At 53.2% G+C, this 14,758-nt stretch overlaps 1 protein-coding gene across 3 annotated transcripts in view; it reads left to right on the top strand.

Moving 5' to 3' along the window:
• Nucleotides 1-1,095: 1,095 nt before the first annotated feature.
• The window catches only part of PDPR (pyruvate dehydrogenase phosphatase regulatory subunit), a 37,863-nt gene continuing 24,200 nt past the window's right edge, over nucleotides 1,096-14,758 (top strand). For 2 of the 3 annotated variants that reach the window (XM_058708205.1, XM_058708207.1), the window contains exons 1-3: nucleotides 1,096-1,299; nucleotides 7,606-7,899; nucleotides 9,056-9,189. In XM_058708205.1, the coding sequence (XP_058564188.1) occupies nucleotides 7,676-7,899; nucleotides 9,056-9,189 (358 nt within the window). In that variant the 5' untranslated portion in view covers nucleotides 1,096-1,299; nucleotides 7,606-7,675. Of the gene's footprint in view, nucleotides 1,300-2,063; nucleotides 2,279-3,013; nucleotides 3,273-7,605; nucleotides 7,900-9,055; nucleotides 9,190-14,758 lie in introns of those variants that run through there. The other variant, XM_058708206.1, reaches the window with a different exon arrangement.

Genomic DNA, 14,758 nt, shown 5'->3' on the forward strand with positions numbered 1-14,758 from the left:
AAGCCACGAGCTAAAATACTGAAGAATTTCTCTGCACAGAAGCGCAGAATGTCTTAAACTTTTATGTGTCAGACTAGCAAGAGGCGGAGTTTCCATCCTCAGGCAGCCAGAACCCAGTGCAATGTAGCATGTGAGTTAACTGGCGAGTCAGTGGGTAGACAGTTATGCAGGTTGTGGGCCGGCCTGGTGCCACCGGGGTCCCTGAGCTTTCCTGCACCCCCCCCCCCCCAAATGGCAGCAGCCCTCCGGTTCTTGTGCACTGCGGAATCCCATCATCAGAGGCCAGAAGGAAACAAGACTGGCTCGTGTGGCAAGACGGGCTTCAATCCCAAGACCGGGAAGTGGAGAGTGTGGCCCACCGTGCAGTGGCGGCCGTGCCCTCAGACCGCTCCCCGTTCAAACAAATACTGACTGGACCACGCGCCCAGCGCTGCTGCAAGTGCTGCCGTGCCTGAGATTGAGGTTCTGTCGACAGGGTCCGGGACCTGCAACTGGTGGCAAAGGCAGTCAGCGAACACATACTTTAGACAGTGATGAGTTCCACGAGGGAAGGAAAACAGGGCCAAGCGATAGGAAGGGAGGACTGGACGGGAGGCTTCTCAGAAGATGGAGTGAATGACTCCGCTTCCTCGGGCCCAGGCAAGCCAGGAAGGTGCAGAGTGAGATCCCGCCCAGAGCTCAGGGTCGCTAAACCCGCCTCCGAGGTCGGGCCAGGCCCGCAGACCGGATTTCAGACGCTCTGCTAGAGCCTGGCCCAGGAAGAGCCGAGCGCCTTCCAGAGACAAGGGACTGTCGGTCCACGCCGCCCTTTTGCGCCAGGGACTGGAGTGGCTTTGAGCCGCGGACCCGCTCGGGGACAGAAGCGGCAGGGCGCCTGGAGGGCAGAGCGAAGCCCCGCGCTCCCGACACCCCGGCAAGGCCGGCGACCCACCGCAGCATCCCCGCTCCTCTTGCACACTTCAGAAAGCAGCCGGGACCACTGGGGCGGGGGCCGAGCTCCCGGGGCGGGGCCTCGCGAGACCCAAACAAGCCCCACGTGGCAGGGGCGGGGCCGCCGCGGGGACGTCACGGCGCGCGCGTGCGCGTGTGCCAGCACGCGCGGGCGTACCCTTGCCGGGGGCCGTAAAGCGCGGAAGGTCGCGGTCTCCCGCTTCCCCGGAACTTTTTACTCCCTCCGCCCCGCCCCCTTCCCATTCCCAGTGCCCCGTTTCTGGCGGCGGGACCCCCGGCAACTGTTGTGGCTGCTGTCCCGCTGCCGCCGGGGTGCTGCTGACGGCGGAGCCCGCGGCGGCCCGTGAGGTAAGGAGACGGCGGCGGGGCCGCTCTGGCCTCCCCTCCGCGCGGGTCTCAGCGCCCCCCTTTTCGCTTTGGTCTTCCTCGGGGGTGGTCGCGGCCGCCTCTCGTTTCCTGTCGCTCCTGCCGGCCCGGGGCGGGAGTGGGTCTGCCTCGTCTCTCTCAGTCGGTCTGCGGCTGTGCGGCGTCCGGCCGAAGGGGTCCGGGGTCCGGGCCTTGGGGCCCCGTGCACGGCTGCCCCCGGGCCTGCGCTCCGGCTGCTCCAGGCGTCCGCGGCTCAGCCCGATGTCCAGAGCGGCCGGGGTGCCCTCGCTTCGGGCTCCCCGCCTCGGGCTTGCACAGCGCCTGGCGCGGGTTTGGCTGGTCTCGCCCGCCCTTCTCCCTCTGCAGGTGCAATCGTTTTCCCGCCTGGAGACGTGCGGTCCGCCTCTGCTTCGCTAACTTGTACGCCTGCTGCAGGGTGCGGCAAGGCGAGTTACCGGGAAAAGTGTAGGCCAGGGTGGTGAACTGTCTTCGTGATGTTTGGTCACTCGGGACCCCTGTGAAGGACATTCACATTAGATTCGGGAATCTCTGTAAGCGTGACCTCCGGGCACGCGGGGGGAGGGGGGGGAGGGTGGGAAGGGGAGGAGGTGTGCCGGTGCCGGGCCACGGGGCACACTTTTCCAGCGCTAGGGATATGTATTAATTTCTTAAACTTGCCTGATCACCTGGTGGCACGTTTTGACAGCTACTCCCCCGGGACCAGCAGGATCAGACTCTCCAGAGAAAGAGCCTGGGATAGTGTTGGGGTTTTTGTCTGTCTGTTTGAAAGAAATGTCCCAGGTGGCCCTTCTGCTGAGGCAAGAGTGGGAAGTGTGTCGGTCGAGCTCCACTCACTAGGCTTCCTTGTGGCCAGCGGCCCATTTGTACACACGCTGGGACCATACAGGGGAACAACCCAGAGGGACTTGGAGCTGTCCCTTGCTCTTCTTGTCGTAAGCAGGTGTGAGCATAACCAGTCCCAATATTGAGGTTGCCTTAGCGATTCTTCTTAGAGGGAGAGAATATTATAGGGCCATCTTAGTTTTTTGTTTTTAGTTTTTTTTTCAACGTTTTTAATTTATTTTTGGGACAGAGAGAGAGCATGAACGGGGGAGGGGCAGAGAGAGAGGGAGACAGAATCGGAAACAGGCCCCAGGCTCCGAGCCACCAGCCCAGAGCCTGACGCGGGGCTCGAACTCACGGACCGCGAGATCGTGACCTGGCTGAAGTCGGACGCTTAACCGACTGCGCCACCCAGGCGCCCCAATGTTTTTTTGTTTTTAAATATAACTTATTTTAAACCCGGCTACACCTTTTATTTCTTTGTCTTTGACATCTTCAGATTCTTCTCTACCGGCCTGGGTGGCTCAGTTGGCTGAGTGTCCCAGTCTTGGGTTTGGCTCAAGTCACGATCCCAGGGTCGTGGGATGAGCCCCAGATCCGGCTTCATGCTCAGCGTGGAGCCTGCTTAAGATACTCTCTCTCTCCCTCTGCGGCCCCTCCCCGGCTCCTGCTGGCTCCCTTTCTCTCTCTAAAAAACAAAAAAACCCGAAAACAATTTTAAAAAATTACTCTATGTGATTTAGATATCCCCTGAAATCTTGGAGCCTAGCCTCAAGATCTCAGAGTCCTCACTGAATTTTTTCCCATCTCGTTTATTGTATATTCTCATTCCTCCGTTGATTATATTTCCTAGGTGCCTACCCTGAATGCCGGCAGAATCACGTTGAAGCGGTAACTGGTCTCAGCTCCCAGAGAGCTCCATTGTAAGAGGAGACTAAAAACTAGCACTTACTGAGTGCTTGTCGGGTGCCAGTTACCATGCTTTTCCTGTATTGTCTGACGTAGTCTTTGTGGCAACCCGGCCAGGCAGGTGTTCGTAGCTCACCTTGTGGATGAGGAGCCTGGAGCACAGAGATGGAATGACTTGCTCAGAGCCATAGAGCTGATGAGAGGTGGGGGAGATTTTCAGACCCATACCTGTCTGCCCCCAAAGCCTGCATTTTCAGCGGGGTCGTTGTGCCGTTTCCCTGATTGGCAAACAGGCCGTGACAGTGTGGGAGGCTCTGTGCTGGAGAAGTGCAGGGTGTTGTGGGAGAACACAGAAGAGTCACCTGAGGCGGTATTGGGGGAGAGGGGGTCTGATAAGCTGCGAAACAGGGTGAGAGCTGAGGGGATTATCCATGTTTGGGGGGCAGGGGGGGCAGGAACTATGCCGTGTGGTTCGAAGGAACAGTGTGCCCAGATCCTGGGGGTTTCAGAGAGACTCAATGCCTGTCCTGTTGGAGGAATTATGAGTATGTCCATCTGGCTGGAGAGGAGAGAAAGAGACCAGAGGTCAGGAATGAGCCTGATGATGAAGGATCTTGCACACTTCCTGTTCAGGAGAATGCTTTTTTTCCTCAGGGCATCAGAAAGCCATTGCAGGGTTTTGAGTAGGGGTGTGAACAAGAGTTTCATTTGAGAAGCCTCCCTCCACGCCCCTCCTCGGAAGGATTGGGGGGGGGGGTGGTGGGGAGAATGGTGTGCGGAAGCCCTGTCGGGAAGCTTCTGCCTTCATCTGAGCGGGGATGGCGGTCTGTACTCAGGTAATGGCAGTGAGGAGGGAGAGAAGTCGATGGTCTGAGGGAACTGTCGCCTGTGGAATTGTTAGTCCATGACGGTTGGCCGTATAGAGGAGGTGAGAGAGAGGGAGGAACCCAGGGTGACACCTGGGATTCTTGTGTATGGTGTCACTGTGGGACACAGAAGTGGAGCAGATTTGGAGATTGAGGCAGGTGGGTTTCCCTTCTGGATGTGCTCGGTGTGACCCACGGGAACCCAAGTGGACATGGCCATTGTTCAGCTCGAGGTGCGGATGTAAAGCTCGGGGCTGTTGTGGGCTTAGGCGTCAGTCTTGGTACGCGTGAAATGACCCTGGAGGGTGGCAAACTGAGAGGAGAAGCTGGTCCCAGACACCCTGAGGGACAGCAACACAGAAGGATGGGCAGGGGAGAGAAGGCGGTGTAGATGTGACCGGGGTAGTCGGTGTCAAAATAAAACAGGGACAGAGTGCGTGAGTAGCGGGAGCGATCGGCGGTGTTCAGTGCTGTGGAGAGGGTGAGTGAGATGGGCCCAGTGTCCCTGGAAGGTGGCAACAGTGGCATTCTTGGTGAGAGCAGTATTCCGGCATGCGGGACAGGAGCTTAACCGCTTGGGTTCAGGACGGTGGAAAGGGGGGAAAGTGACAGATACCATAGGAAGCCCTTCTTGTCAAGTGAAAAAGACAGGTTGTGACGTCATAGTAAATTTTGGTGTAACCCGCCGGCAGACTGTGCAGTCACTGAGGTGTAACAAAAAGGACTTTAAGACAGGTGGTGGCACACGGGTGGATGTCAGGGGAGCACGTGCTGCAAGATAAATAAGTCTGGGGAAATTTCATCAGCCCTGGAATTGAGTATTTTGCATGATGGGAGATCTTAATTTCCTTCTACGTTTGTGTTGTTTACAAAGACCACAATTTTTATAATTCAGAATTTGTAAAATTAAAAATCACCATTGGAAGACTGTTATGGAGCCTTTCTTGTATTTCTTAAGTCAGTTGGGAGGGACTTGAGCATATTAAAATGCTGAGGATTGGAGGGGACACTGAAGGTACGTGGAAGGGGACAGTTGATGGAGCGGAGTCAAGGGAAGGAAGGAGAGAGAGGGATCCAGGGCACGTGGGGAGGGATCAACTTTTGACCCTACGAGGTTGAAGGAAGAGGTGGTCGTAGATGCAGGTGGAGTTTCAGGGGTTGAGGAGACAGGTTTTGCGTTTGGAAGGAAGGAAGGAGGTGGGGTCCCAGGTTGGGAGAGGAGCAGTGTTGTGGGTTCAGCACCTGAATGTCGACAGACATCTGCCTGTGGCTGAACACGCAGTGGCCCGGGGCTCGCTACGGGGTGCCTGCTAGTGTGAGCCATGAGGGAACAGGGTCTTTTCAAGCATGACCAAGTGGTAATGGTTCTGAAGGGAGAAGGGTGCCCGCCTCCCCCCCTCCTGATGGCAAGGTCAGTGGGACGGGCTGGCCACGTGGCAGTGGCGTTTCCCTCAGTAGAGCTGTGTCTCTGTTGAAGCAGAGGTGGAGAGAAGCTAGGTGAAGGGCTGCGTGTTCCAGTTTGGAAAGGATGTTCTGGAGGACACGGTGGAGAGGTTTGGAGGGGAGGACAGCAGAGAGAGAGAGAGAGAGAGAGAGAGAGAGAGAGAGAGAGAGAGAGAGAGAGAAATTGGTCATATGGAGATGAGATTGTGGGAAGTCTGGCTGTGGAGAAGCTTCTGTCTTGAGACGGTTTGGCGGGGACCAAGGAGGTGAGGCCTGGAGATCACCACAAGGTGGCCAAAGTAATCAGCCCTGCTTGGATGGGATTTCCTTGGGACGCAGTGGAGGCTTGCTCGGTCTCAGTTCTGAGATCCTGTCTGATGGATGGGCACCCACACCTTGGCCTTGGACGACCTGGGCCGTCGGGGGCCCTCCGTGGGTCCCGGGCTGGTAGCGGCGTGCTGGTGGGTGCACGGGCTGCCAGGGCTCTCCTCTGAAGTGTCGCCGTCTCCCCACACTCGGAGACCGTGCCGTCGCCCACAGGGCTGTCTGCAGTTTCTTAAAAATTGAACAGTCCTCTTATGCCCTTAGAGTAATTCTCCCTGGTGGCCTGAACCGGTCCGCTCCCTAATCTACCTCATGGTGTTAGTCATCTCAGAGGGACATGAGCTTGGTCGCAGCCTGTGACTCCCGTGGTTCGTCATAAGCCCGCCATGACCGGTCCTCCCCTGCTTTCAGGAAGGGGCCGTGGGACCTGGCGTCTCCAGTCCGTGGCCTGTGCAGACGCGGGGCACGCCGTCCCTCACTGCGGCTTTGGGTTCGTTTTCTCTTCTCTTCTCTTCTCTTCTCTTCTCTTCTCTTCTCTTCTCTTCTCTTCTCTTCTCTTCTCTTCTCTTCTCTTCTCTTCTCTCTCCCTTTCCAGGACCTCATTCTTTGTCACCGCCTCTCCTTCCTCCCCCACCTCTTTCCCTCTTCCTGGCCCTTCTCGCCAGCCCTGAAACAGTCTCCGTGGCTCCCACCTTTATAGACAAATAGCCTTGCTCCGCCCCCATTCTCTCCTCCTGTCTGGGGTTTCTGCTCCCTCCGGGCAGCACGTGAAGAAGCTGTGCACACTCCCTCATCTCCTTGCTCTTGAGCTTGCTCTAGTCCGTACTTCGTCCCTGGCACTCCCCTGGGAATGTCCTCTTTGAGGACACCAAGGACCTCTGTGTCGTCAAGTCCCAGCAGGCACATGGCCGTCTTGCTCCATCCCTGGCCACCCTCTGTAGTGAACCATCTCCTCTCTCGGCTTCTGCGACACCTCTGCCCGGTTCCCTTTCCGCCGCTCATCCGTTTGGACGCTCTGTGAGTCTGCCCCAGCGCACAGTCCCCCGTCCAGTACTTTCTTTCTCTTGCCAAGCTGTGCCTGCTGGGGAGCCTCAGAGTTGTTCCTCAGACTGCCGGGTCTCCGGATACCCCATGTCCTCCCCAGCCTTCAGGCCTGGTTATCTAGCTGCTTGGCACTTCCACGTGGATGCCTGCTAGGTGTCTCGCCCTTGACACCTCGGTATGCGCGCACGTGCCCTCACCGCCTCCCTCTCCCTCTCCTTCCCGCCTCCCTCCGCATCCCTAGTCCTTCACACCTTAGGAAGTGGCACCCGTCGCTTAACCTGGAAACTTTGCCATCGTCCGTCTTTCTCCCGCTCCCCATCTTAACATCCGGTTTGTTGGCAAGTTAAGTACTGTCATTTCACCATCCACAACAATCCAGTCATGGCTCTGACTCCACCGCCACCATCCTTGTGTGAGCCACCGTGCCCTCCCTCTTGGACTCCTGCGGTAGCTTCCTAGCCCTGCCTTTCCTCCAGTCCAGTCCCCACTGTGGAGCCAGGCTGATCTTAGGAAAAGCGTATCGGATCATTTCATTCCCTGCTTTAGTATTTTCCTTTGCACTTGGAGTAAAATCCCAGCTCCTCGTGAGGCATCCAAGCGCTTGTGTCATTGCTTTCTGCCTGCCTCTCCGGCCTCGTCTCTGGTCGCCTGTGCCTTGCCGTCGAGCTGTGGGCACACTGGCCTCCCTTCTGTGCTCGGACTCCTTAAGGTGTGCCTCCCCTCAGGGCCTTTGCATGTGCTTGTGCCTCTGTCTGGATGAGGCGTGATGACTATCATTCTCTGTTGCCTCCTTTTCTTTTGTCACTAATCCGGCGCACTGAGCACAGTGGAATGAAATCTGTTTGCTTTCTCTGTCTAGTTTGAATTGGGGAGAATCTCCTCTTTGGCCGAGTGGGAGCACATCTCCGAGCTGCTGACTGACAGACGTGATGTTTTCCCGGTTGCTGTCGGTGGCCCGGAGACAAAGGACCGGCCGAGGATGGCAGAACTGGTCGTCGGGGAGAAGCGGTGCGCCAGCTGCCGAGGCGCATTCTGTCGCCCTGCCTGCCCAGGCACAGGTGGTCATCTGTGGCGGTGGAATCATGGGCACATCCGTGGCCTATCACCTCTCCAAGATGGGCTGGAAGGATATTGTCCTTTTGGAGCAGGGCAGGTAAGGACCAGACGGGACCCGGCTTGGGGCCATGTTGCACCAACTGCGTGGGCTTCCCTCACCCCCTCTGCTCCCGGTAACCTGTCCCGGCAGTGGCTGACCTGTCGCTAAGTAGCATGAGAACAGTCACGGAAAGGCGAAATCTCCTGTCCATGGTTTCACGATGTGCAATACCCGTGTTTTTGGGCTCTGAGACAGGTGGCAGATGCCGCGAAGCCGAGTATCCGAAGAGGGTGCGTTTTATTTCAGGGTCCGGGCACATCTTACCATCTTGTTCTCTGGGTAGGGGCGGTCAAATGGCAACGTAGACCCCGTGGCTCTGGAGCTCCCTCTATGGGCTGAAATGAAATTGGCTGCATCCTGTCTTATTTCTGTTCCTTTTTTTCCCCCACTGAATTAACTTATTTTAGAGCCGTGCTAGATTTACAGAACAAATGCAAAGGTTGTACCGAGTTCCCGTGTGCCTCACGCCTGTGTGCACCTGGGACTGACATCTTAGGTTGGGGTTACCGTTAAATATGATGAATCAGTATGGATACCTTATTACTGACTAAGGTTCACACTTGGTACAAGTTGTCTCACTTCCCCTTAAAGTCCTTTTTTGTTCTATTGCCTACCGGAAATTGAATGACATTTAACAAATCTGTTGTAAATCTCTCCGAATAGGCAATGCATTTACACGATTCAGAATTAAAAACTGTAAAAGAGTGTGCAGGGAAAGTCTGCTTCTCATCCCTGACTTCTAGCTGAAGTTTCCCTCGCTGGAGGCAAATTAAGTTCCTAGTGTGTCGTTCCAGACACCCCCCGTGTATATAAGCAAACGTGTTGGTCAGTGTGTACATGTGTACGTGGGTCTTCACTTGCTATTTTTTTCTCTTTTTTTGTACAAGTTAGTAGCACATTAAGTAGTGCTCCTCCCGTGCTGTTTTCATTAGGATTCCCATATTGTTGCAGAAGAGCATTCTCGCGCCTTTTTTATGGCCGCGCGGCATCCCGTCGTGTAGGTGAACGCCAACATTTGAAATCCCTCTCCTGTCGGGATATTTAGGTTTCCATCTTTTGATATCACAGTCGGTGCTAGTAACGAGGGTCTTTGAACTAGTTGCATTCACAGATATGCGAGCCTACCTAATAACATTTTGGATCCATCCCGCAGGCTGGCCGCTGGCTCTACGAGGTTCTGTGCCGGCATCCTGAGCACCGCCAGGCACTTGACCATCGAGCAGAAGATGGCAGACTATTCCAACAAACTCTACCAGCAGTTAGAGCAAGAAACAGGGATCCAAACAGGTAAGCAGGTACTCTGCCATTTACTGGTCTGCCTGTGCCCCGGACTCGTTTACTCAGTACCGTATGCGGTCCGACGCCAAGCCTGCCTGGGGATTTTAGTTGAGGCTTGAGTTTCAGTCCGAGCTCTGCACTCGTCCTGGTCTCACCTCGGGCAAGTGTGTGAGCGTGTTGAGCTGTCTCCCGTTTCCTTATCTATCGAGGGGATTCGGTCATTATCTCGGATCCTATCCAGATGCCAGAATTCCTATGATGTGAAAGTTTTCCTGTGCCATTTCCTAGTTCGCTCTCTGAAGTATGTATTAGGTGGCCACATCTGGCTCCTGAATGAGGAAGAGAAGGAAGTGCGTAAGTTTTGGTGCTTGACAGTGAAATCGTAGTCTGGGCCACTGAATGTCACCAGTTGCGCTTAAGGATATTTGTGACTGTAAAGCTTAAGCGTACGTTACCCCTTGTGTGCGTCACCAAGGGAAAAGAACCCGGGGAATCGTGAGCCGAATACGACTGGAGCAGGTAGAACGGGGAGACCAAGCTATGGGGCGGTCCCAAATGATAACAAGTAGGAAGCAGGTCTGTCAGCTTGTTGCGAGGTGATGGACTAGCCAGAAGCCCAGGGTTGAGCCTGTGTCGTAGCTGGTGAAACCGTTTGGCGGCCGCGGGAACTGTCCTAAGCGAGTAGCTGGGCCTAGTCGCTCGTGTAGCTCAGGGCTGCTCTTAAGAACACCTGCGTGATTCACATCACAGAGAAGTCAAGACTCCTCCTGACAAGGACGGTGGCTCGATCTGTGTGCCAGCTGAGGTGGCTCTGCCATGTGGTCACGGGGTACGCACGGCCTGTGGCTCACTTTGCCGGCCGACTGGGAATTATGTGGCATATGACACAGTTTCCACTGGGGAAGGTGAGATTATAATCATTAGAGATTCTGACGACAGACTACGGTGTTCTAGCTTTCCCTTTCATATAATTCGTACTCTGGTGCAGTGTGACCTTGTTTGCCACTTCTGGGTTAAGATGAGCGTCCTGTAACAGGATCGGGTCGATGTGGCAGTGGAGAAGGGGAGATGCCAGGAGAGGAGCTACAGGCAGGCAGGAAGAGGCTGTACACGCTTGGGCACGTGAGCAGGGTTCCCCGGCCGGCCCTGCGCTGGCCCAGTGCTGAGAGCGGGCGCCTCAGCCGCCTCACCCTGGTCCCTGCCCGGTAGATGAGCCCGACTCCCGTGGTGTCCTCGCTCTCGGCCAGGCTTGCTTTTGAGAGGCGAGGACTCGCGAGTGAAGATGGTAAATGTGCTTGGTGCCTGCCGCTGCACCGTCTCGGGCTTCTGTTAGGGAAGATGCGGGATACGCGCGGGACGGGCGGGAAGAGTCCCCATGGGTTGGATTTAACTTCATGGCAACCGGTACTTGAATCGGGTATCTACCAGGGATTGAGTCAGCAGAGGGTCCGTGTAATGGGCCCAGCGCCAGAACTGCTGACTTCCGGTCCACCGGTTCAGTTCCTCGTGCTTTGCCCGGTCTTGTGGTGCTCAGCTGGTTGCGTGCTAGAGGAATCAGGTCCTAGGCCTCCATTCCGTAAGGTAAAACAATTTCTGTTGAGTTTTGGGTCACCATGAAACCCTTATTAGGTCCTGTATCCCCTTGATGCTTGTGGGACAGCACGGAAGTCAGGCAAGGGAGAGTCCGGGGATCAGTCAATCCGTCACCCCCAGTGCAGTTTAGCGGTGGTGCAGTGAAAGGTGACTTGGGGTACCCCGATGGAAAATTCTGTTACCGGGCAGAACGGGCAGGTGTGTGCTACTTGGATCGCTGCCAGTCAGTGGGCTGGTTTTGAGACATTAAATGAAGACGAGTGACCTGTGTACAACCTGGACTTCACGATTAGGATACTACATGCTAACTTCTGAAAATAGTTCATTTACGTGAGGGGTATGTTCCCTACTTAAATATTGTGACACATCAGTACTTCATGCAGTGCCTGTTCCAGACCCTGTAGCCCACGCGGATCTTTTTTCTCCAAATTTTGCTTTACCTTTGTCGGTGCTATTTATTTAAGAGTTTATCATAGGCTCTTTGTCCCATCTTTTTATTGGGGATTATTTCTCCACTCTGTGTTACTTTCTTGTTCCTCAAATACAGAAATACTTTTAAATATATTTTTAAACATTTATTAATTTTTGAGAGACAGAGTATAAGTGGGGGTGGGGGGGGGCGGGCAGAGAGGGAGACACAGAATCCAAAGCCGGCTCCGGGCTCTGAGCTGTCAGCACAGAGCCCGACACGGGTTGTGAACTCACGAACCGTGAGATCATGACCTGAGCCAAAGTCAGAGCTTAACTGATTGAGCCACCCCGGCGCCCCCAGAAACATTCTTTTTTTAAAATTTTTTTTTTCAACGTTTTTAATTTATTTTTGGGACAGAGACAGAGCATGAACGGGGGAGGGGCAGAGAGAGAGGGAGACACAGAATCGGAAACAGGCTCCAGGCTCCGAGCCATCAGCCCAGAGCCCGACGCGGGGCTCGAACTCACGGACCGCGAGATCGTGACCTGGCTGAAGTCGGACGCTTAACCGACTGCGCCACCCAGGCGCCCCGTTTCTTAATAATAGTTAGATGAGGGGCGCGTGGGTGGCGCAGTCGGTTAAGCGTCCGACTTCAGCCAGGTCACGATCTCGCGGTCCGTGAGTTCGAGCCCCGCATCGGGCTCTGTGCTGACTGCTCAGAGCCTGGAGCCTGTTTCCGATTCTGTGTCTCCCTCTCTCTCTGCCCCTCCCCCGTTCATGCTCTGTCTCTGTCTCAAAAATAAAAAAAATAAATAAAAACGTTAAAAAAAATAATAGTTAAATGAATGTGTTTTATTAAGTGCTCTTCAAATCAGCTCATATAAATAACTCGTCGTGTTTGTTTATACCTGCAGAGGAATGTGCCATAGTATGTGTTGGTTTGTTTATCCATTTTCCCCTTACCTGACATTTACAGTTTCATCTTCTTTTTTTACTCATTTTTTTAATGTTTATTTTTGAGATAGAAATAGAGCATGAGTGGGGAAGGAGCAGAAAGGAGGGGGGGGGGGTACAGAATCCAAAGCAGACTCCAGGCTCTGAGCTATCAGCACAGAGCCCAATGCAGGGGTCGAACCCACGAACCGCAAGATCATGACCTGAGCTGAAGTCAGACACTTACCGACTGAGACACCCAGGCACCCCATAGTTTCCTCTTTTTTTTTTTTTTTTTGTTCTAAATAATGATGCAGTAAAGATCCTTGTCAGTATATCTTTGTTTTCTCTTGTTATTTCTAATGGATAGATTTCTAAAAGGTGGATAATTTGAGCAAAGAGTGTGTGTATTTTAAACTCTGCTAGGTATTGCCAGATCATTCTCTGAAAGGGCCACCCTCTCACCATAAGTGTTTGAGAGCAGTTATATCTTTTTAGTCTTTCAACGCTGGGTATTACTTTTTATATCATTTTTTTCTTAAGTAATCTCTGTGCCTAACATGGGGCTCCAACTCATGACCCTGAGATCAAGAGTTGCCGGCTCTACCCGCTGAGCCAGCTAGGCGCCCAACATTGGGTATTATTCTTTTTGCTAATCTGAGAGATGGAAGAAGTTATCAGATCCTAATTTGCGTCTCTTTCTTTTAAACATTATTTTGTGGGTTTATTGGCTATTTATATTTCTTTTCTAACTCGTCTTTTAATATTCGATGTGTACTTTGTTCTTATTGAATGTAAGAGTTCTATTTTATGGCTTCACACCTGTAACAGGAAATTTTGTGTCAGAAAGCTCTAGACCAAACTTTAAAAGTCCTCTGTGGGAAAACAACAGACCATTAATCTTGTTAACAGGTGATATGTTGTTATCACAGGTGGTTCTGTTGGGAAGAGCACAATTTGACATCATGTGTGAAATGCGATGCGTTGTGTAGCTTTGTATACAGTGACACTCTCCTCCCATGTGGGATCTTTGGTAGGAAGTAGGAAGTGACTGCTGAACCCTTTGCAGTGAGATTCAGAGTGTGATGAGCCAGTGAATTACTGGCCAGGATCACTGCACTGGTCTGGTGTAGCTACAGTTTTTATTTTTATTTTTTATTAAAAAATTTTTTTTTAATGTTTATTTTTGAAAGACAAAGTGTGAACAGGGTGGGGGGGGGTGGGTAGGTGAGGGGGACAGAGGATCCGAAGCAGGCTCTGCTCATGACCTGAGCCAAAGTCGGATGCTTAACTGATTGAGCCACTGAGGCTCCCCTAGCTATAGTTTTTAAAAGCCATTCTCTGAAATTTCAGTTCTCCAAACTTAGATATGACATTCTTGTCATGTCAGGGAAGGACATATTTATCTGATGGTTTCAAAAGAGATGAGGAAAATGTTTAAATGATCTTCTTGTACTGCCTTTTTAAGGTGGCTCAGTCAGTTAAGCATCCATCTTGGGCTCAGGTAATGATCTCACAGTTTGTGAGATTTCACAGTGGGTTCGAGCCCTACATTGGGCTCTGTGCTGACAGCTCAGAGCCTACAGCCTACTTGGATTCTGTGTCTCTGTCTCTTTCTGCCCTTCCCCTGCTCATGCTGTCTGTCTCTTTCTGTCAACAATAAATAAACATTTAAAAAATTAAAAAAAAAACCAAAATGGTAGCTGATTCAGTTTTTTCATCGTTAGAACTGAGAGTCATTGCACATTAGGGGGGTTGTCACTGACCAAAGCATGATCACGGGTGTGTCATATATGTTGACTGCAAAGAGCAGGAATCAACTCTGGCCAGTGTGGGCAAAAGGAGTTTGTTGGAAGGCCCTTGGAGCCAGTGAGTTGGCAGAAGGCTGCCGGCTGGAGCAGGCAACGTGGAGGCCAGGCCGTGGGGAACCCACAACAGGTAGCCCCTCAACTGAAACAGGGCCGGTCTGGCCAGGACGCTGCTGCCTCCGAGATGACTGGCCTCCAGCCATTCACCCACTTGCTCCAGACCCAGTATCCCAGGGGGTCTGATTGGCTGAACTTTGGCCACGTGCCCATTGGCTATGCTGGGGAAGGAAAGGGTGGGTCTAGCTCCTGGGTGCCCATGTTGTGAGTGGCCTGCATTTAGGGCCATACTCCCACCTAAACCACGAGGAGAAAGCCTAAAAAGACCAAAGAAAGAGGCGGGTTCTGGGGGTACATTCCCCTCCCAAAGGCTTTGTAGCAACAGTTATCTCTCATTTTGACTTTAAGAGTGATTATTTAAAGGGGCACCTGCGTGGCTCAGTCAGTTAAGCATCCAACATTGGCTTAGGTCATGATCTCACGGTTTATGAGTTCGAGCGCCACCTCTGGCTCTGTGCTGACAGCTCAGAGCCTGGAGCCTGCTTCAGATTCTGTCTCCCTCTCTCTCTGCCCCTCCCCGACTCATGCTCTGTCTCTCTCTCTCAAAAATAAACATTAAAAAAAAAATAGAGTGATTATTTAAGATGTACATTAAAATCCTACTCCGCCCCAAACCCCAGCTGAGTATGTTTGGATGGGGCTATGTCAGGACCGCTCACGGGTCTTCTAACCTGTTACCTAGTGGGCTCACCCACCTGATCCCTGTAGCTGGCCT

The sequence above is a fragment of the Neofelis nebulosa genome, chromosome 17, assembly GCF_028018385.1.
Source record: "Neofelis nebulosa isolate mNeoNeb1 chromosome 17, mNeoNeb1.pri, whole genome shotgun sequence".
Taxonomy (NCBI): Eukaryota; Metazoa; Chordata; class Mammalia; order Carnivora; family Felidae; genus Neofelis; species Neofelis nebulosa.